Raw genomic sequence first — 20,320 nt, 5'->3', positions numbered from 1 at the left:
AGTCTGACGTAGTTGGGTGCTTTATTAGGGGACGTTCTCAAAAACGGATGAAAACGCACCAGTGCTGAGTGACTGTGAGTCATAACTCTATGCTGTGAGCAACTGGGAGCTGTGAGCCATGCTGTGAGCGCGCGCGTATGATAAACTGCGGTGAGCGCCGTGAGTCTGTCTTCGGGTGGCATAGGTGGCGTAGGCCACAGTAGCGGGCGAGCGGCAGAGCCAGAGCCGTCGCGGGCGGGCTTTGCGGGCTGACGAGCTACCCGCCGGGTACAGACTGCCGGCGTCAACCCCGCCTCCGTGTAGCGTTGTCGTGCATTCCACTGTACTACACCTGTACCGTCTGTACTAGATACGGTAGTGCCAGGTGGCCGTGGCGCAGCGATGTTACCCCATTGTGCCAATTGACGCGTAAGCATTCTGCGCCGATCTGATCGCTTTGCCGGTTTGAACAAAAACAGTCATGGCTAAAGAAGCAGAAAAACCGTCGGCCTCGAGCCGCTTGTTCATTAGTTTCTGTCTCGTCGCGAACGTGTCCCTGGCCATCTTCATCGTGATATTGAACAAATGGGTCTACGTGTACGTCAACTTTCCCAACATCACCATGACCATGTACCACTTCTTGATGACGTTTGTCGGACTTCTGGTGTGCCGGTTCTTCAACATGTTCCAAGTGAAGACGTTGCCCATCGCCAAGATGTTGCCGCTGGCGGTGACCTTCTGTGGCTTCGTGGTGTTCACCAATCTCTCCCTCGGCCACAACACCGTGGGCACCTACCAGATCCTCAAGACACTCACCATGCCCACCATCATGGTCATTCAGTACTTCTGGTACAGCAAGACCTTCTCCTTCAAGATCAAACTTACGCTGGTAAGAGGCCCCTCACAAGCCATCTTGTCGGGGTGTTTACTACAAAACACAAATTCGTACTGAGCTTGCACCAATGCCATACTGGTGATTTCTCAAATCTGTACTGTATCCCTTCTGCACCGCAGTAAAAATAGCCACTACGCAGCGCCATCATCGAGGCATTTGTTTTGTCAGTGAATTCGAAAAGATATTTGCACTTGTACACTAGAAGGGCCCGTATGGACTGAAGTCCGCTTGGTCCGACGCGGTATGCCTTGTGTTTTTGCAACAGATCCCGCTGACTCTTGGTGTCTACTTGACCACATGCTTCGACATAAGGTTCAACGTCCTGGGAACTGTGTATGCCCTCATTGGTGTGTTCGTCACATCCCTCTACCAAGTGGCAAGTTCAACATTTGCTCTCTCTCTTGGGGTAATCGATGAACAAGTTGACAGCAAACTCAAAAACAGTGGTAAACTAGAGGAAGGTCCAACCAAGGCATCCTTTGTCAGCGAGGACCATTTCTAGCGTAAAATTGACCCTTTTTGAGCCAGCGGTAGCTTTGTAGATTGCTAGTGGCAAAAGTCAAAACGAGTTTTCAATGTACATAAATAACTGTATTTTTTAGTTTTTGCCCGCCTAAAACGAAATACTAAGCTTTTGACGCCATCTCAACAAGGACAGCAAAGTTGGTGCAGAATTGAACAACAGCAATCTGAAGGACGCTGAAGTATAATGCTAGATGCCATAGACTACATGGGTTTCACCAGGAAACGCGTTTACATCTTGGTCCATGCGCCGACGTAGGTTCTCGTAGGCCTCTTTAGGTCCGAGTGGTGTCACAACATTCTCATACATCAAACATTTTGTTAAGCCTGCACTGATCACATTATCCAGGCATCAGTCATTTTTTATTAATCTCTAACAACAGGACTAACGAAATATGCTTTTCCGTTCATTTTCATAGAGAAAGTCGCTTTCTCAAATTAAAGGGAGCTAGGTAAACAAGCGCACAGCATTGAATGTCGTCACCCTTGGCTCTGACACTAGGCAAGGGCTGGTAGTATTATCCAGTGATTGCAAAATAATTCTTCTCTCAAGGAAAAGGCACAAAGGATGGTATCTTTCTAAGACACTGGCAGGTGGAAAAGCTGCACCAAAGACGCCGAGATTGATACAAAATACTTTCAATACAATGACACGTCAGTACAATCGGGCACGACTAATTCACGACGGTTCCAATACACAGATAACCTTGATAGGTGTGGCTTGGGGGTCACTTCGCACAAGGTTGCCAATCTGTGTGTATATATCTGTTTGTGTCATGTTAGCAAGTTCAAAGCCAGGTATGGTACTCTGGAACGTTCATAGACACCACTGCCAGCACTGCTAAAAAATCCTTGGAAAAAAAAAAAAAAAGTTTATTTTGAGAACTCTAGCAATGACATACTTTCTCCAAGTATATTAAAGACCCATTCGACGAGGCCGTTTCAGGTGGCTGTGCAATATTCGCTTGGAGGCCATTGTACCTTGGAGTGAGAACATACGCAAACTTTTGTTCTATTCTCTGTCAAAAAATAAAGTGCTTCTGGCCAAGATCTGCTTAGCACTACCATATAGACTGCCTCGGCAAATGGGTCTGTCATATTGTCGGACGCTGTACATTGCCAGGGATGTCTGGGGGTCAAGTATAGCCCCTGACAGAGAATTCCTCGGTGCCCCCATCCCATTGCACCCGAGCTCCGATTCGAAACAAGGTGTTGATGGTTGCACCCCACCTTCGCATTGCAGTGGGTGGGCGAAAAGCAGAAGGAGTTCCAGGTGAACTCGATGCAGCTGCTCTTCTACCAGGCACCCCTCTCTGCGCTGCTGCTCCTGTTTGTGGTGCCCATTGTCGAGCCACCCTGGGCAGCTGAGGGGTTCCTCAACCACCACTGGACGCTGGACCAGATGGTCGGTCACACTTCCTCTCCTTCTCGCTTTGACAAGCCCTCCTCATTGACATTTCGACAGAGGTGACACGACGTGAACGTGCGTCGTTATTTCTTTCTGCCTCGGACTGCGTAATTCATGTTCGAGAGGATTAATGTTTTTGCGTGTTTGAGGTTGCTCGTTTGAATGTTTGAGCTAATAAACTGTTTTTACGCGTTTCCGTTCGCCGAAAAAATATAGTGCAAACCATCTGGCCTCCGAATGAATCGCAAAGTTTTATCCAACGTTTTGCTAAGAGACGACAGCTGCAGGGCAGAATTGCCCATTAACAACATGTTGGCTACCACTCTGAAACATCCGTAGGAGGTCCTTTTTCATGTAAGCGGTATCAGAAAGAATAACCGCTAAAACGGTGCAGCGGGAACGGTATGAAACCTTCAAAGAGCTGAGCAGGTGACTGCTACAATGTTCCAACATCTGCTGCAACTTTTGTTAAAAAGCATTAAGGCTCATTCACGCGCTTGTGGATTGCTTATGACCGAGTGCGTCACAGCCCCCTGTGATGTCTCACGACGAGAGAACACACTGGCGCCGTCTATCGGGTAGCCATGGAACACCCGCGATTTCCGCATATTTTCTATTTTTTTTGCGCATCATTCTTTCTTTATTAGCTCGAAAAACTTTTGACAATGTTATAAGCAATTATTTCTCGTAGGTAGTCCATACATTGATGTTGCAAATACTGCAGATCTTTCGCTCTAGTGATATGCAGTTCCAGGGTCACCTCATGGATGGCGCCAGTGTGCCAACTAGTCGTAAGATATCACGAGAGGTTGTAACGTGCTTTGTCGTAAGCAGTTGCAAATGTGTGAATCGGCCTTTAAAAATTGCTGTTCTATACATCTTTAAAAAAGCTGAATGCTCCAGTTTTTATGCATCTTTTTTAATATTTCATAATATTTGGCAGTAATAATAAGATTGTGTCTTTGAATTAGCGTGGGCAATGGTGCCTTATTTCGGTTGTTTCTTAGTAATCCACTGTGTTTCATGGTTATATCGATCAATGATGCTATGGTTTATGGGGCAAGCACATACTCTCTCTCATATGAAAAGAATGACAGAGCACGCAGTTGTTGCGACCCCCAATGTGTTTTAGGTCCCAGGCTTCTTTTTTCTCTTACAGGATCTCCCTTTTGCCTTAAAGGGTAACTGCAAAGAAAAAAAAGTGTCTTTTTAAACAGCCTAATGGGACAAGCATGTCACAAAACAAATCTTTCGCGAAAAAACTAATTTTTTATAGTATAATACCAACTTTGTGGCGCGCGATTTAAAACGGACGAAATAGCCACAAACTAAAATCAATCTCCCGCAATAAATATTGCTGTAAACAATTTTATTTTTGGTGGAAAAATTCTCTTGTGACGTGCTTGTCCCAATTAGATTGTTTAAAAATACATTTTTTTTCTTTGCAGTTACCCTTTAAGTGTATGTGTATGATTGTACGATGGTGATCACTCCATAGTCTGAACATTCAATTGAAAACAAGACTGGAGGTACTGTTAAGTGAGCCACAACAAAATAAAACGTGGCACAGTTTTAATTAATCATCTATACATTTTTTTTATTATTTCCTGTCTCAAAAGTAGGTGTTTAATGAAAGACGGTAGATGTGGCATTGGTGGCGTAGCATTTCGAAACTTCCAGTTGGAGAGGAAAAAGATGCAATGCACATTTGCAATGTTAGTTTTAGAGCGCAGTGCTTAGATGCCCGTTTCCGGCCTGGTCGGTGTCGGCGTAACCGTGACGTCACGTGACCCCCCCCCCCCCCCTGAGGTCACGTGACCTCATGGGGATCACGTGACCTCACGGGGGCCACAGGGGAGTGAAGGAGGAGGAGGGCAGCAGGAGGAGGAGGAGGGGGAGGAGTAGTAACAGCAGCAGGCAGGATGACGAGGTGAGGAGGGGTATACTTTCCCCTCAGTACCCTTCCATCCTTCTCCTCAAGAGCTGCGCTCTAATTCGGGGTTACAGGGAGTTGTAAACGGCTTTCTTTTTTTTTTTTCTTCTTTCAATTAGGTGCTTTCGTCTAGCTAGAATTGGCAGTCCGCTCGCTCCACCAGGAAAGGTGTTCGGTTCGCTGGTGATGCTTATTTAACGTGCGTTGTGTGGCAAAGTTTGATTGAAGGGCCGTTGCAGTCTGAAGGCCTCTATTTGAGCGTTTTTCTCTCATGCCACTCTTGTCATCTCCGTGTCCAAAATGCTAAAAATTGTAAATGCTCACTTTTACCTCATTCCACGTCGCATTTATTTAATGAAATTTGGAAGGTTGTTAGACCCAATAAACCAGAATCACTTTTTTCTAAATTAAATTTTATAGTTCAAGCAGGTTGCAGGTGCTCGTTGCTTTTGCAGGAAAACAGCTAGCTCTAAAAATCAGCTGCGTAGTGTGACGAAGGACCGACTGCCATTAACGCTGCAATCAGCAAAGCAGCTGTCAACTTTCCAGTTAAAATATGGGAAGTCTGTTGAAGGCAGATGGGTGAGGCAGAAAGTCATAGATCAGCCGCGCAATTTTTTCTTCCATGAAAGCTGAAACTTGTGCTACCCGTTTTAATTTAGTTTACTTACTTTTGGCATACTGCGATACATGTGAGATGCATGTAATGTAGCTTTAGCTCTTCATAACCTGCTTAGCGACGTGAGGTTCGCTGGGCAGCAAACCAGTGTTGGCAATTTGAGTCTGTGGTTTTTATTGATCATACTTACCGTAAAGTACCGGGGAAGCGCCTACCCCACTTTTTGCTAAAACCTGGGTTAGTCTAGACATGGACGCTTGTCCAGTAAAGTTGGTAAAAACCAAGATGGTGGCCGAACTGTTCACTCTGCCTTTGAAGGCAGGGTGAACAGAATCAGTGAGAGCATTAGACAAATTAAAGCAACTGCTAAGTAGTATCGAACCAGAATATTCACTTACAAATTGCGTACCTGCCAAGTCTCCCATATTACCCGGGAGACTCCCGAATTTCGACCAATTTGTACGGCTGTACGATTGACAGAAAAATCTCCCGGAAAATGCAAATTCACCCCTCCCCCCCTCTCTCCCCGCACAATAAGGAGTTTTTGCCGTCGCAAGAAACGGCTGCAAGGATAACGAGGCCCAAATGTTTCTCGCTAGCATGAGCAGTGCAATATAAATGCAATGAAGTTGTCTTTGTGTACATTTGTTGTCAATATTTCCTTCCACTTAGAAATTCTCCCAGATTTGGTTTCTCTGAACTTGGCAGGTATGAAATTGTCAACGCTACCTAAGGAATTCACTATAAAAATGCATTTTGATGCAAAGATAATACAAAGGTGAGACAACTCAAGTCGTCGCGCAGTTTGTTTTCTTTGTAAAAGATATTCAGTGGAGGATTGCTCCTCGCAAGTTCCTTTGTTGGCCACGATGTGGCCTGTGGTGTGCCTTTGTTGTAAGGTTGCACTCCCCGGTGGAATTCTTCAAGCTATGCGCTGACATGCTTCTTCGCTTCCATTGCAGGCACTTGTGCTCCTGACAGGGCTGGTTGCTTTCCTTGTCAACCTTTCTATCTACTGGATCATTGGCAACACCTCTGCCGTCACGTATCCTCTTTTGGCCCGCTTCTGTAGCTGCTGTGCGCATGCAGTAAAACGCATATATGCCCCACTTTTTAAAAAAATGTTTGTATGTCCATTAATTCTTTGGATATGCGTTCCCGTTCGGTTTCAGTTGCAGAGCATGCAGCTGTATTACTGAGATCAAAACCTGCATTCGGCATGAGGGAAAAAAAACAAAAAAAAACATCAATCAAAGGATTAATGGCAGCCTTAGGTATTTTGGTTTTTGCCCCTGAAATATCCCTAAGGTCGTCGAGCCCAACTTTCCTAACATTCTCTTTCAATCTTCCCCAGCTTGTGACAGCAGCCGGGGGGGGGGGGCATTTGGGGGGGTAGTTTTTTTTTTTTTAATCACTGACTTCTTGGGGCACTGCGTTGCAAGAAAGGAAATTAGAGTTTTCCCATTGGCTGCCGGCAACCAAGTAGGCGCCAATCGAGGGTGCCAGACTGAGAGGTCACACACCCAATCATTTGACTATCCGTAAATTATTGTGAAAATCGGGGATTGTGTTTGCTGTAGAGTATCGCCTCTTTTCAGCGGCAGTCACCTCGTTCTAATAGTCAGTTTCCCTCACTTCGTCCGATTGTTCCTAGCTTTCAGTGTGGACTGGATTCCTTTTCACCCTGCGCTTTTATCAAGCGAACGTCACAGTCCTCGTCGTCATTATCGACCATGTAATGCCACAATCCTGGCGGTGATGTGACTGCGAAGGTGAATTTTGTTGAGAACGCCTACTCTACCGTAGCTCAACCTGCAACCAGTCGCTCAGTGGAAACTCCAGCAGGTGCCGGTCTTCTTTGCAGGCACTTTAACAACCAGCTTATAGCAATTCCGGTGGCTCCCTGTCTTAACCTTTCGGGGATACTTCGGCACGGGGGCGGTGCGAATACTAAACAGACCAGTCGGAGGCACGTTCCAGACACTCCAGTGCAGATAATATCCTATTATCATTTTCCCAAAGTTGGTAAAAGCAGTGGCGCAGCTTTGCACCCAACTTGGAATGGGTACTGTTATATAGCCAGAGCAGCAGTAGCAGGGCTAGGAACTGAGCAACAGCAACCACCATAGCGAGACCCCCAGGCACGACCACGTGTTCTCGGCAAACATCGGAGGCTCCCCGGGCGGGCAGGCGGGTTCTTGCCACCATCGGTTGAGCGACCACGTTGCGTGGCAGAGGCACCTTGACTGGCCGCGTCCAGCTACAACGTGGTGGGGCACACCAAGGTGGTGCTCATCCTGGCGGGCGGCTTCATCGTGTTCCAGGACCCCCTCCTCCCGGTCCAGGGGCTGGGGCTTGTGCTCACCCTCTGCGGGGTCTTCATGTACACCCACTTCAAGGTGCGTGCCATCCCCAGCAGACGGGGCTTGAGCTGGCAGTTTTATGCCGGGAACGACTTGGTGTTGCATTGTTCGCTTCTCGACGAGATTATGTGCAGCACAACAGAGAGCAACAATGCCATTTTTTTTAGTATCCTCTCTAGTCGCAGACAGAATGAGAGCGTCCCTTTCGAATACCCGACCCCTAGCACACACGCTCGTGCGTTATTGAAGGTAGAAAGCTTGTGCCGGTGGCGGGACATCTGCAAGACCTCCTGTTCGTTATCAGATTGCTGGCCTTAGAGAGACCGCGCATCAAATGCTACGGAGTAGTTCTGCCTTAAAAGTTTACCGACTTGACCAACCAAGTTCGACATGCACCAAGTCGCCAAAGTCTGCCACTTCTAGCCGCCGTGTTGGCTATGCACAGCTACGTCAGACACACGCATATTCCAGGTTGAAGGCGTTAGAGGTGCCAATATGTCTTTTCGTTGCGTAATGTCAATGTGTTACAGATAGCGCCTTTCTCCAGAAAGCTCTACAGTCACCGCTGGTAGACAGGGCACGATTAAGCACGCAACTTGGCAGAGTTTCGTGAATGTCATAAAGGCGGATAGTCATTGCATTCAGCAAGTCCATGCTGAAAAAGGTGGTTGAAAAAACCCCGAGGCTGCGGGTAAGCGACACAACACTAAAAAGTCTCTAGACTTTTTTACCCGCAGTCTTGGGTTTTTTTCGACCATGTGCAATGTACACCAGCTCGTTTGCGCCTTTACATTTTGCTGAGAAAGGTGATTGCTGCAGTTAGCAGTAGTGGTGGTAGTAGGGTAGCAGTATAAGAATAACAGTAAGTAGTAACATTTATATAAGAAAAATCTGAAAAATTTTCTAAAATATGCTGCTCCTTTGCCGTACTAACGTGCAAAAGCAGTGGTAATACAGACTGTGATTTGTTAGTGTTGAGAAACTGTTTACTGTAGTTACTCGCATAATGAACACACCTTTTTTTTCCCGAAAAATTGACAGATATTTAGCGGGGGTGTTCATTACACGGGGTAAAATTTTTTGCATTTACTCAGTTCGTGCAAATGTCATATTAGGTACCAATATGACACGGCAAGGTACTGTGGCACGTCTCCACTGATGGAGGCGCACCCACGACTGGTCGGGGGCGCGCCACAGTAACCATGCTTTATAAATTGCAAACCTTTTTAGGGCACTTTCGGGGTGCCTTTTGCCAAAGAAAAAGCGCCCTACGAAGTTCACTTAGCACGAAAAGCAAAGCTACCGAAAGGCAACGGCACCGTTCTTAGGCGATATATATTGCTAGCATCCGGCGGCACGCTCAGGTATATCTGCGACTACGCGGATAAGAACTCGTATGAAGTCTAACCGCCAACCGCCATTGTTGTGCGATCAGCGAGGAGACAAGCACTACATTAGCGTCGGTCTGTCGACATCCGTTGCTGGCACCTAACCAGATAGGGTTATGTGCCAGCCATATAACACATTCTGTGTTAGAACAGCGAAAACTTGTTGCTTTATTGAAAGCCATAGCACGCATAACACGATCCAGATCGCACAACAAATTTCGCAGTGACCAAAGTGTTGAAATTACTGTACCAAATATTTCCAAAGGGTCGTCAGGTGTTAGTAAGCTAGTAAGTTTCTAGCTGAGAGTTCTTTTTTGACTCTAGGTTGCACTTTCTTGACAGCTTCAAGAGCAGAAGAATGCAGCTGCCATGCTGCCAATGGCGTCTTCGTCGGAGAAGTTGCTCACCAAGGCGTGAGCACTGGGGGCCATCTCCGTGGTGCGTGTTAAAGTGCTTGAATGTTTGCAAGGCAGCTGTTCCGCTTTGGATGTGTGTGTGTCAGAAAAATATCTTCACCTGCCTATTTCTAGTCCAGAGAGGAAGCATTCTTCCAGACACTGAGCAATAAAATGCCCAGACTGTTGTTTTTTGAGAAAGTGTGGTGTTCCACGTTCTAGCATTTGTCCTCGTTGCCATGGTGGTGCCACTACTTTGACAACAATGGGGGGGGGGGGGGGGGGGGAAGGTTCTAGTTGGGCCTGATCCAATGGTCCGCTGTCAATCAAAAGCATGGCCTTGTCCAGACTCTGCTTTCCCCTTGTAACTGGAGCGATTGCTGCTCGGCATTAGTTCTCCCGATGTGTCAGCTGCATGAGGAGAAACACTATTGGTGCCGGCACTGGTGCCTATTTTTTTCGTCTCGGCACGTTCGACTTTTCCCAACGTATTCAGTTCAATTTTGAATCGCGTTTGTTGTATTCGAGCGGGACGTGCGTGCCATTAGTTTACGGCTTTCTAGAGTTCTGGAAGCATGAAGATGGAGTTAGAGCTACAAAAAGGAGAGGTGGAAAACCTTACTTAAAGAACTTTTCTTTATCAAAGTAGCGATTCCTGTTTCTAAGCAAACGGCACGGAGATGTTCCTCGGAGCGAGGTCGGGCAGGAGGTCATCCCAGAGGTGGTCTCGAGCGTGGCGCGGTGCGGCGTTTACGTCGCCCACAGCCCTGAGCAAGTGGAAGGAGAGCGCGAGCAGGCCGATGCCAAACAGGTCACCCAGCGCAGTCAGGTACGGGATGGCCGCGTTGTCCGGGTCGATCTTGCGGCCCCACATCCAGTAGACCATGCAGCGCGACAGGTACAGTAGGATGAATACCTGCACGGGGTCACGGCGTGTCGGGCAACGACGTCTTTGCAGGTGTAACACTGCATAAGCACCTCACTTTGTCAATGCACTTCACTAGCAGAGAACAAAAAACATCTTTGCGGGATTTTTATTGCGTGTTCACATCTTATCATCAACATGTTTCATCAATAGTGAAGTAAGATAGATTTTCAGAGCTGTAATGCTGTATGGGGCCATTACATAGTCAACGTGCCTCACTGCCTGTCTCGGCAGTTTATTCGACTCGCTCGGTGGAAAACATGCTGCAACAATAATATTTTGTCGGTAAGTCTGTGGGCGAGCTGCGGAAGCGGCTACGGGCCTACACTTCGACTTTGACAATCTGATTTGCCGAAGGACGGCCACTGGTCAGCATTGAGGGCATTATCCTTGCAATCTCGACTGATGAAAATATACGGCATTTCCCCCGTTTCTATTGCCCCAACAGAATTAATGGCTGCGCTGTCAGTCGCAACACTTAGATGGTTCCTACTGCGATGCATTAGGCCTTCATACGTCTGCTACGGCAGAGTCGTGCAAAGGGGCAGTCCTTGGGCACCTTAGCTGGTGGTATGTGCCGAGATGAGACTGACCTGGAAAATGGCCGAGGAGAAGTAGACGAGCAAGAAGACGGGCGTGATGGACATGTGGCTCGGCCTGAGGAAGCTGATGGTGTACGTGAACACCAGATGCCCCGGCAGGACCATCATCATCAGCACTCTGGCAGTTCTTGCATTGCGACCTGCGCGCAAACGGCGAGCGAGTGGTCTTTTGAGAGGACTCCTAAATTCAATCGAGCCCCCTTGATCACCTACAAGCCACAAATGACAGAATGTCTGTTTTAGCCAGTGCACGCTGCCTGCCGAGATAATTTGGACGACCACAAACTTCGACCGCGTTGCTCCAAGTTTGTGCACTAAAGTGACACATTGGAGGTGATTGTAGTTAGACCAAGTATCGCCAGCCAACAAGCACGAGACTTGACAAGATGTGCAAACAAAACAAAGTGTTTTCAAGTCTTGGTTGGGTGGTTGAGCCAGTTGCACAAAATATTCAGTTGTAACGAAGTAGATTGAACATTATATTCGCCATTGAGTGCATGTGGCTTTCAGTTTACCCTCGGCTGGTGGACGGTGGTTTGCCCTCACGGCGTTTCACTTGCCTTTGCCGAAGAATGCCGAGCAGGGGTCGATGCAGACGCCGGCCGAGTGCGGGTGTGTCCCGATCTTGGTCCGCTGGTGCAGGTAGGTCGAGAGCCTGCTCGTCTGGATGGCAACCAAGTTTCCTGCCACACCTGAGAAAACAGCGGAGGATGTCATCAATAGGAGATGGGATGAGGGCAGTTTCCAATGTACACATTCATTAAGTTGCCTACCACTGATCACGGGCTGGAAGACGGCTAGGTTTTCGAACGTTGGCACCGTCATGTCCAGGATGGATCCCCCGAGGCTGTAACGAGACGCTCCATGAGTAAAGCTGCCACATCATTTTCAAGTGACTGCAGTCTCTTATTTCTTTTTATTTCCTGTGCCCAGAATTAGCAGCTTGCTAATTAATGGCAAGCACGAACATAGGCAGAAGCAATGAAAACGCCTTCAAACTGATGGGACTGCAGCAGCCACTTTCTAAACCCATGCTGACTGTTGAAGGGAATAGCATGATGAACATTCATAAATGGTTATTTTAGGTATGAAATCTAAAGCAAACAAAATAGTATTTTACTGTAATGATGATAGAATAGAATAACTCTGAATACCACATTGCATGTCTTGTTCAAGTTTTGAAGGTTGAAATGAAAATGTGCAAGTTTTAATCAAGTTAGAAAAAGCAGCTTTTGTCATTTATTTATAGACATCAATAGCATTTTTCATGTAAGCTTTATGATGATGCAAGATCGGCATGCGGGCGATAAATATGCTTCCCAAAAAGAGTTGGACTGAACTCGTTAAAGTTTTTCTTAACTGCCATTCTTCCACTGCTAAAGCTCCTTTAGTTTTTATTTAAACTTCATTGGCTGTTGCCTCAAACAGTCAGAGGCCTCTACAAAGTGTTTGATTTTAATTCGAAGATTTTTTAAAAATAGGGTGAGAGTTGTACGAGCTCTGTCTTCACCATGTCTTTATCAGGCTCGGCAAACATTAGATGTGGGGATAATTGTCGCGGTAAGTTGACTAATTAACTAGAGTCTCTTAATGAAGTTCATAATATTGCTTTTAGGGGTCATGCTGAAATAGCAGTATTGGTAACCATTACTGTTAGAGGCCAGACCAAATTAAAGAATTTGCGAAAAGGCAACAGTTCATTATACAGTCAACTTTCATTAATTCAAACTCGAGGGGGGCCGAAAATTTGTTTGAATAAAGCAAAGTTTGAATTATCAGGAGTTTCTTCCCATAGAGACGCATAGGATGGGACCTGCACGTTAGTTTGAATTATCCGAAAGTTTGAATTAAGAGATTTTGAATTAACGAGAGTCGACTGTATATTAATCAATCAATTGTCACTTTTTTCGCCCGATTTAAAACTCATACTCAAAAAGAGTGCTGCAGAAGTCCCTATTTTTTTTTTTCGTAATTACCTAAACAAACGGAACACGGTAAACCACTGTGGCCCAAAAAAAAGAGTACTCCAACAAATATAGCCTTAAAAAAAAAAAAAAAAAAAAAAAAAACTTGTTTGGCTAGTTTTGGCGCAACATGTGCGCTTGAGAGCAGGATGGCACAGCAAAAGTGGATTGGCGCACAATGGCGCAATTGGTGCAGCGCTTCCACCCCTGCACAGAACACATATACAGCCAATCATTGCGCATAAATAACATAACAAATAACCAGATCGAGAACATGATTCTCCATACAAATGCAATCTTCACAAAAGGTATTTTCGAACGAAGACGTTATCTCTGTCCTGTAACAGCTGAAATCATGCTGTCGATCACTGTGATTGGCAATCTGCGTGCTCCGCGGAAAAGTGAACCCTCAAAGTTTTTTTTCATAAACAGTGTGGCTATTACTTGAGTAAATACAGTATATGGTGAAGATGCCACTTTTTTTTAAAAATTGGTTTGAATTAAAATGAATCTTCCTTGTAGAGATGGGATATATGTTGTTAAATCTAATTTTAAACACAAGCAGAAATCGAAGCCAAAACTTCGGCTCCGTCCAACAACATTGGCTTCGGGCCGCCAAGAACATGGGCATCACGTGGTATGAGATGTCACGTGATCGTCTACACAACGACGGGCGTGATTGGGGTGGGCGTGTGCCAGGCGCAAGTGTTGTTTGCACCGCACTGTTCACCACGTTTTGGTGTCTGTGACATTCAACGACGTCTGCACAACTGCGGCATAAGTTTGCGCGCATGGTGTTCGTAGTGTGAACGAAACTCTGAGAGAAAATAATCACAAACCATGAGATGACGATGCGGTAACAGCGGGACGGCCGGACGGCTCCCAAAAAGAGCGCTGCGCAGGCGCGGTACGCAAATCATGTGGACACCGTTGAGCGATGAGAGGCAACGTTGCCGATGTCACCCGTTACTCTTGCCCGGAGATTTAAAAACAAGCAAGAAGCCCCTTCTTGCTAGCGATGACTTTTAGCCCAATGTTTGCTACGCCCATGCCGTAGCCTTGACTGTGCTGCTGGTTGTGCCTCAAATCGCCACTTGAGTCAGCGAATTTCGGCAGCTTGGCGAGTTGCAAAGTTTGCCAGATCGTTTAAAGGGGCGGTGCAACGATTTTATGATTAAAATAATTTGCATCTCGTCATTTTTACGTTTATCGTGTCTTGGAGGATACAGAAAACACCTCCTTCATTAAAAATGTTGCGATTCCGCTGCATAATCGCAAAGCAAAATTTGAGCTTTTTCCCCCACCTGCAGCCCCAAGTGGCAGCCGAAGGAACTACGACGAAAAGATTACGTGACCTTGCTCGGCTCTAAGCTGCAGCATAACGCCCGCTAATGTCAGCAGAGAGGGGGAGAGGAAGCGTCCTCTGAGAGAGCACATGGGAAGCTACACGGCACTCCGAATGACGTCACTAGGAGGGGGACCAGGTGTGACCCTGAGGGCTGGGAGTGAGTTAAGGGGTGCCCAATCTCTATCTTTTTTTTACGGAACAACTAGGACACGCAGGTGAAATCGATTTTCTGTTCTTTACTTAAGAAGTGTCAGAGGGAAACTTCCAGAAATCTTTGACCGAAGTCCGGAAATCGTTGCACCCCCCCCCCTTTAAGAAACATTTAGACGAAACCAGGTCGTAATACTTGACGTGTGGTCTTCCTAGGTGATACTGAAGAGGAATGCATTGTTTTTTCAAAAACAAAAATGAAGCGGAGCGATGAAGCAAAGTACCTGGGACAGCGATGTTAACCTAGCGAAGGTTGCTCCTCTGCACTGCACCAATGTGCGGTGGTAAGCCTGCTCAACAGAGCTATCCAGCCCGCTTGAGCAAACCACAAACCAGGAGAAATATAGCAGAACTCCCACTTACTGTCAGAGTTCAAAACCAAAAAGAAGCAACAACCACTAGCAGGGAGAAGAGGAAACAACTGCAGTGAAGCAAGCTTGAAACAACTCGTCCTGCTAAGCATGTAATTGTTACCAAGTACACAAACAACGTTGAACAGCCTGTGGCTTCACAATAACGTGGTGAGCCGAAGAAGTCGGTTGGTCAGGAACGTAATGGTGATTCTCACAAGATCATGGCTGCCGGCAAAGTTGGGTGCACCCTCGTGCACCTTAGTGATAAGATGGAGATCCCGTGTCTAGGTGGCATCCCTAAAACGTTGACTTTGTTGAGAGCTTACGGGAGTCTCACCTCGAGATAGCCATGGCCGAGATGATGGGAATCCATCCGCTCCAGAGCACCTCGGACGTGTAGGTTGTGCTGCGGGCTATGAGCACCCACAGTGGAATGAACAGCATGAAGAAGATGACCACACACACATAGAGGCGGACATCCTCTGCAGTCGGAGAAGCGTTCGGTTCGCACCGTATCCTTGATGTAAAATTGGCGGTCGACACTGAGGCCCGATAACTCACCGGTGCCATTGAAAAGCAGACTCCCAGAGCCAGCGAGCAGGGCAAGTGTGGTGATGTCCCCTAGCGACGCCGCAATTGGTATGGCCACGTTGTCCGGGTTTATGTGGTACTTGCGTGACAGGATCACGACGCCAATCATGAGCGAGCCTGCGTTTGCAGCCACCACACGAGAGATTGGTATGGGTCCGATGCTTGCAAGATACAAGCAAGTATGGAATGCATAAATGTTGCGGTCTTGAATAGATCTTATATTAAGCAACGTTTGCCCGAAGCTTTGAAGAGACAACACTGAGGACTGAGAGCTTATGGCATGACACATTCAATGGCACACAAGTGCAACATCCATCTCGGTCGAGTGTATCAAGAGCCGGGACAACGAGGTTTTAGAGACGCGACGGGCTGCATGCGATCCGCCGGTTTGAGTATGCCTGACCCTGTAACGGCATGGACATGCAGACTTTATGCTCTGATGCTGGAAGTACTACCTCCAGGGGGACAAGCATGCTAGTATGCATTCTCCAGGGCACTGCAGCATCAATGTATTTCCAAGCTTGGGGGTAAAAGAGTGGCTCTACATCAGATGCACACGGTGCATACTTTCTATAAAATAATGAAGGCTACTCGTTGAATAGAGACGCGCTTGAAGTACAACAAGCGTGTTACCCACCCAGAACGAGGCTGGCCACGCTCGCAGTGACCAAGCTGCTGGCGCAAAGCATGAGTGCGTTGTGGGTGTCGAAGCGACGCTCCGTGATGAATCCCATGATCATGGCAAAGATGGATGCCAGTAGAGACACGACTGTCGCTTGACACTGCGAAGACGCACGGATCACTCGAATTACTCCTGCAATCATTCACATGATTGAGCAGTAGTCAAGAATTTATTGTGCATGTATATTCTGCGAGGTTTAGCAGCTGTTGGCAGTACCTGAACCAGTGCCATGTTCCCGCTGGCCATTTTCCATTGCTCCCGAAGGGTATCCATGTGGCCTAAATTTGCCTAAAAGCAGAAAAAATAAAGTTTCAACACTACAACAAGCTTTCAATTGTGGCTATGTCGCTTCCTCAATTGAACATCAAGTAGCATATGTAGCAGTTATTACTTAGCCCATTGCCCTTGAAAAGATATGTACATGTTATGCATCAACCAAATCTTTGCCACATATATGTAAAGCCGTTAAATGTTCAGTGATTCTACTTTTGCACCATTTTGCGCCAAAAGCAATATCCTCCGTCATCATGATAAAAATCCTCCATATTTTGCCACATCGTGCCAAAATGTGTGATTGGCCAAATTAGGCGGCTACTTGCGCCACCTACCCTAGCCACGTGCAACCTGAGCCGCGACAAAGTGAAGGACACTTAGTGGCTGTGGTCAACCGCTATAAACAACCGCTATACGTATAATCATGAGAAAATTGTGATGTTATTGTGTGATGTCTTTGCTTCGTCGCTGTTTGACGATTTATAAATTCAATGTCAAGCGCTATTTTTGTATGTTTGAAATGTTGTTGATACAGTGTCCTTGTTTCTTTTTGTATTTGGTCATATGTATTCTCGTGCCTTGTGCACCCCTGTAACAACCCTAACGGGTTAACAGTATACCTAAAATAAAAATAAAACTCTAAACGACAAGTTTGAACGGAAGAAATAGGATCGGGGGCAGGGGCTTCTTTCTGAGGAAAACTTAAGCCTTTTCGAAAACATGACTATGCTGGCAGGCATAAACGAAAAGCTGCAAAAGATTTAAGGGACAGACCTTTGGTAGGTTCTTTAAGTTCAAAATAAACAATACACAGTAACTTACATCAACAATTGTGTCAACTTTATATAAGAAAGATCTGTTTAGTAATTTCTCACATACATTTTTCATAGTTAAGCCTGTGAGGAACAACATTAAATTGGTTGATACTATCCCCAGAAAAAAAAAAAAAAAGCTTGGTAGGAGATTGGCAAACTTTAAAATTCTCTTAAATACATTTAAGTGATCATAAGTTTTCATAACTGCTTACGCAAAGGTACTTTGGAAAGTGATATTTAGGTGCTCAAAAGGGCTCCAAACTTTACGTTTATGTGCTCCAAAGTGATCCGAAAGCCAGTTTTAGGTGCTCCAAAGTGCTCAAAAATTTGTCTTCAGGTGCTCGAAGAATTGCTCCAAATCACAATTTTGCAGTAGCACCACTGAATGTCAGTTAGAATGTATAAAGGAGGCAGGAAGTATACCTGCGTGGACATGCGAGCAGCCATGGTCATCTCCAGATTCCCCTTCAAGCCCAACAGTGCAGGCACCAGAATGAATAGCTCCGTGACCTTCTGGAAGACTGGCCAGTGCTGCAAGACCAGACAAGTGGCCGAGGCCGTTCGTCGAGCACTTGGGGCCCATTGGGCAATTTTGTCAAAGCCCCACCTGAACCATGTCCAGGAGTAGACCAGCACCAACGGTTCCAAAGCCGGCAGCCAGGAACGGTACAAACACCTGGAGGGCCGTGGCTCGGATGGACTCCTCGAACCAGAGGTCGTCTTCGATGTCCCCCTTGGAGGTTATCGTCGGCACAAAGGATGTCTTCCGCACGGAAAAGAGCTCCTCCTCCGTCGCCATCGAGATCTTGCGCACGCAGGGGCCGTACCGCAGCTCTCCGCTCGCCATCTGGGCGCGGAGTAGTCTGACGCCCGCGCTGACACCGGTATCGTTGTCGTCGACCTCGACGGTCATCGAGGTTGGTGGAACCTCCAGGCTGATGGATGGGTGGTCCGGTTGATCTTCGCCAGTTTCCTGCTCTTTAACTATGCTCAGGTTGGTGACGCTGGTCTCCTCGACAAAGGAGGTGGGCCGGCTGCTGCTGGTCTCACTGCTCACGCTTATCTGGAGACGCTGCCGCCAGGGTTTGGCACTGTGAATGGTGGTTCACAGAGGGCCACGACAACGGTGAGTGCATCACTACGTGTCGGGCCCTTGGTCTAGACTAGAGCACAGGGCGCAGCATGGTTAGCTCGAACACAATCGTGGATTTCCTTGCACGATTGAAAGGCTTTCATCAAAATCACTAGGAAAGTTGCGTGATCACATGTATGGAACCAATTTAGAAGGTACAGTCGGCACTAAAAGGGATTAGCACAAGCGATCAATGGCTGGGATTGTGAAATTGCTGTACGGTGCACTGCATTGTCGTGAAAACACCGAGAGCCAGAGTGTTTGGGCTGTTCCCACATTTCTATTCCAGGGGTGTTTCAGCAGCCAGCTATTGTTTGCAACTAAGTTTTATGTACTAGTACATTAATACTGTCATCTATGATCCTTTCGAATTTGATTATAAATTGGTGAATAATAATTTTAAAAAGTAGCCCCTTTGCCGTACTAGTGTGGCAAAGGCGATGGTAACGCAGAATGTGATGTGTTAGTGTAGAGAAACGTGTGAAGACTGGATGGCGCGAAGCGGCCCTGTGTCGCGCAAGGTAAGCACGTGAGCGCTCTCTGGATGTCTTGTTTGTGGGTGCCAGCTTCCGTGGTTGCAGCATAATGCACTTTCCCGGAGCCTGTTGGAGAGTGACACAGTCGACGAAGTGTGTGGAAAACATGACAATTGAAATGCAGCAGCATTCAGCAGAGGCCTGGCACCGGCTTGCGGCGAAAGAAAACCAAAAATTCGGAACTACCTCGACCCATTGCCCGGCAAGAGAGTCCGCCTTTCTTCTCTCCGCTGTTCCATCACTCTCTCTTGCGCTCTATTTCTGGAGAAGCCCGGAGCGCACTCGCTGCAGGGAGCAGAGCACCGCTACATGTCTGAACATGCGATGTTTTACCCCCGCCGGGAGTAACACGGAGGCACTCGAGGGAGAGGTTTGGCTGGCACCGGTGTCCAGTCAATGTGGGGCAAATGCTGCATTAGCGTTCGGCTGGCAGTCGGCCTGTTGATTTCCATTGCTGGCACCTTACCGGATATGGTTAGATTCCAGCCACATAACACATGCTGCGTTAAAAGAGACCCCATATGCACGGTCATGCGTGACCACTGAAAGCAGCCCGAGGCAGAGCAGCGGCGTTCCAAAAGTGCACTTTGACAAAGGCTGCTGTCTTCCGACCTCCCTTTAGCCCCAAAGAATGGCAACTGCAAGGCAATCTCGTTCCCGCTGTGTTTGTGCAACTACAGCACGTGTTTCCCTTCTGTTGACCTAGCAATCGCTTGTTTATGCTAACCTCTTTTAGTGCCAACAGTACCATTTAATGTCCGACACTTAGGCCCACTTTTAGTGGGCCTATACATGTTTAGGCCAACTTTTAGAGGGCCTGTGCATGTCATTGGTACTGTTTTGCATTGTGCACATAAGGGTTCTATGTTCACAATGCAAAAAAGGACCAGTGACATGTATAGGCCCACTACACCATGCACTGTACAAGATCCTTCGTGCCAGATTGTTGTTCAGCTGGCAGTTACCATGAACACGCATGAATTTGAAGATGCGTCGACTGAGATCTACAATAGGTAGTTTGTCAAGGTGTACGGCAATGCAATGACTTAACACTCGACTTGCAATCTGTTGCGATATTTTCAGCTGTGTCTGAACAGGACATTTGAGGCCTTCAGTACTCGACGAAGACATCATATGGGCTGCCAATAAGATGGCCAGAACAGTACAGAATGCTGGACAAGCTAATTTCGGCTTAACGAGTTTTTAGACCATCAAGAAGACTGCGCCGAAAAGTAGTCTTTTTACGACTTTCTCGGTGCACATTGTGAGCTCACTGCAATTAAATCTCACCTCCAATTTGTGAGTGCCATAAAATTATTGCTTGATCAACCCTTTCACGACTACACAAAGATTGTATGAAAACACATAAAAAGTATTTTATTTCCAA

The 20,320-nt window shown here is 46.8% G+C and overlaps 2 protein-coding genes across 2 annotated transcripts; one reads left to right on the top strand and one right to left on the bottom strand.

Moving 5' to 3' along the window:
• The first annotated feature begins 79 nt into the window (after nucleotides 1-79).
• Nucleotides 80-9,703, top strand: LOC8053777 (solute carrier family 35 member E3). The gene is made up of 6 exons (XM_002434873.5): nucleotides 80-868; nucleotides 1,140-1,250; nucleotides 2,640-2,801; nucleotides 6,319-6,401; nucleotides 7,617-7,755; nucleotides 9,450-9,703. The coding sequence occupies exons 1-6, from the start codon at nucleotides 461-463 to the stop codon at nucleotides 9,522-9,524; spliced, it is 978 nt and encodes a 325-aa protein (XP_002434918.3). The 5' UTR covers nucleotides 80-460; the 3' UTR covers nucleotides 9,525-9,703.
• A 417-nt stretch (nucleotides 9,704-10,120) lies between these two features.
• LOC8053778 (solute carrier family 41 member 1) lies at nucleotides 10,121-18,350 on the bottom strand. The gene is made up of 10 exons (XM_029987216.4): nucleotides 17,873-18,350; nucleotides 17,689-17,796; nucleotides 16,394-16,465; nucleotides 16,133-16,277; nucleotides 15,466-15,612; nucleotides 15,242-15,386; nucleotides 11,803-11,876; nucleotides 11,590-11,721; nucleotides 11,021-11,169; nucleotides 10,121-10,418 (listed from the first exon to the last, which is right to left on the bottom strand). Exons 1-10 carry the CDS (start codon nucleotides 18,176-18,178, stop codon nucleotides 10,164-10,166), a joined length of 1,533 nt encoding a protein of 510 aa, XP_029843076.2. The 5' UTR covers nucleotides 18,179-18,350; the 3' UTR covers nucleotides 10,121-10,163.
• Between the last annotated feature and the right edge of the window lie 1,970 nt (nucleotides 18,351-20,320).

The sequence above is a fragment of the Ixodes scapularis genome, unplaced genomic scaffold (genome assembly GCF_016920785.2).
Source record: "Ixodes scapularis isolate PalLabHiFi unplaced genomic scaffold, ASM1692078v2 PGA_scaffold2__306_contigs__length_199485367, whole genome shotgun sequence".
NCBI lineage: Eukaryota > Metazoa > Arthropoda > Arachnida > Ixodida > Ixodidae > Ixodes > Ixodes scapularis.
The sequence above is the reverse complement of the archived record's forward strand: the minus strand, read 5'-3'. Positions and strand labels throughout refer to the sequence as shown.

Coding starts and splice junctions, on each gene's coding strand:
- LOC8053777 (XM_002434873.5), top strand. CDS start 461: ATGGCTAAAGAAGCAGAAAAACCGTCGGCCTCGAGCCGCTTGTTCATT. Junction 1,251..2,639: donor TCACATCCCTCTACCAAGTG/GCAAGTTCAACA, acceptor TTCGCATTGCAG/TGGGTGGGCGAAAAGCAGAA. Junction 2,802..6,318: donor ACTGGACGCTGGACCAGATG/GTCGGTCACACT, acceptor CTTCCATTGCAG/GCACTTGTGCTCCTGACAGG.
- LOC8053778 (XM_029987216.4), bottom strand. CDS start 18,178: ATGACCGTCGAGGTCGACGACAACGATACCGGTGTCAGCGCGGGCGTC. Junction 17,797..17,872: donor TACTCCTGGACATGGTTCAG/GTGGGGCTTTGA, acceptor CTGGTCTTGCAG/CACTGGCCAGTCTTCCAGAA. Junction 11,170..11,589: donor CTCGGCATTCTTCGGCAAAG/GCAAGTGAAACG, acceptor GTTTGCGCGCAG/GTCGCAATGCAAGAACTGCC.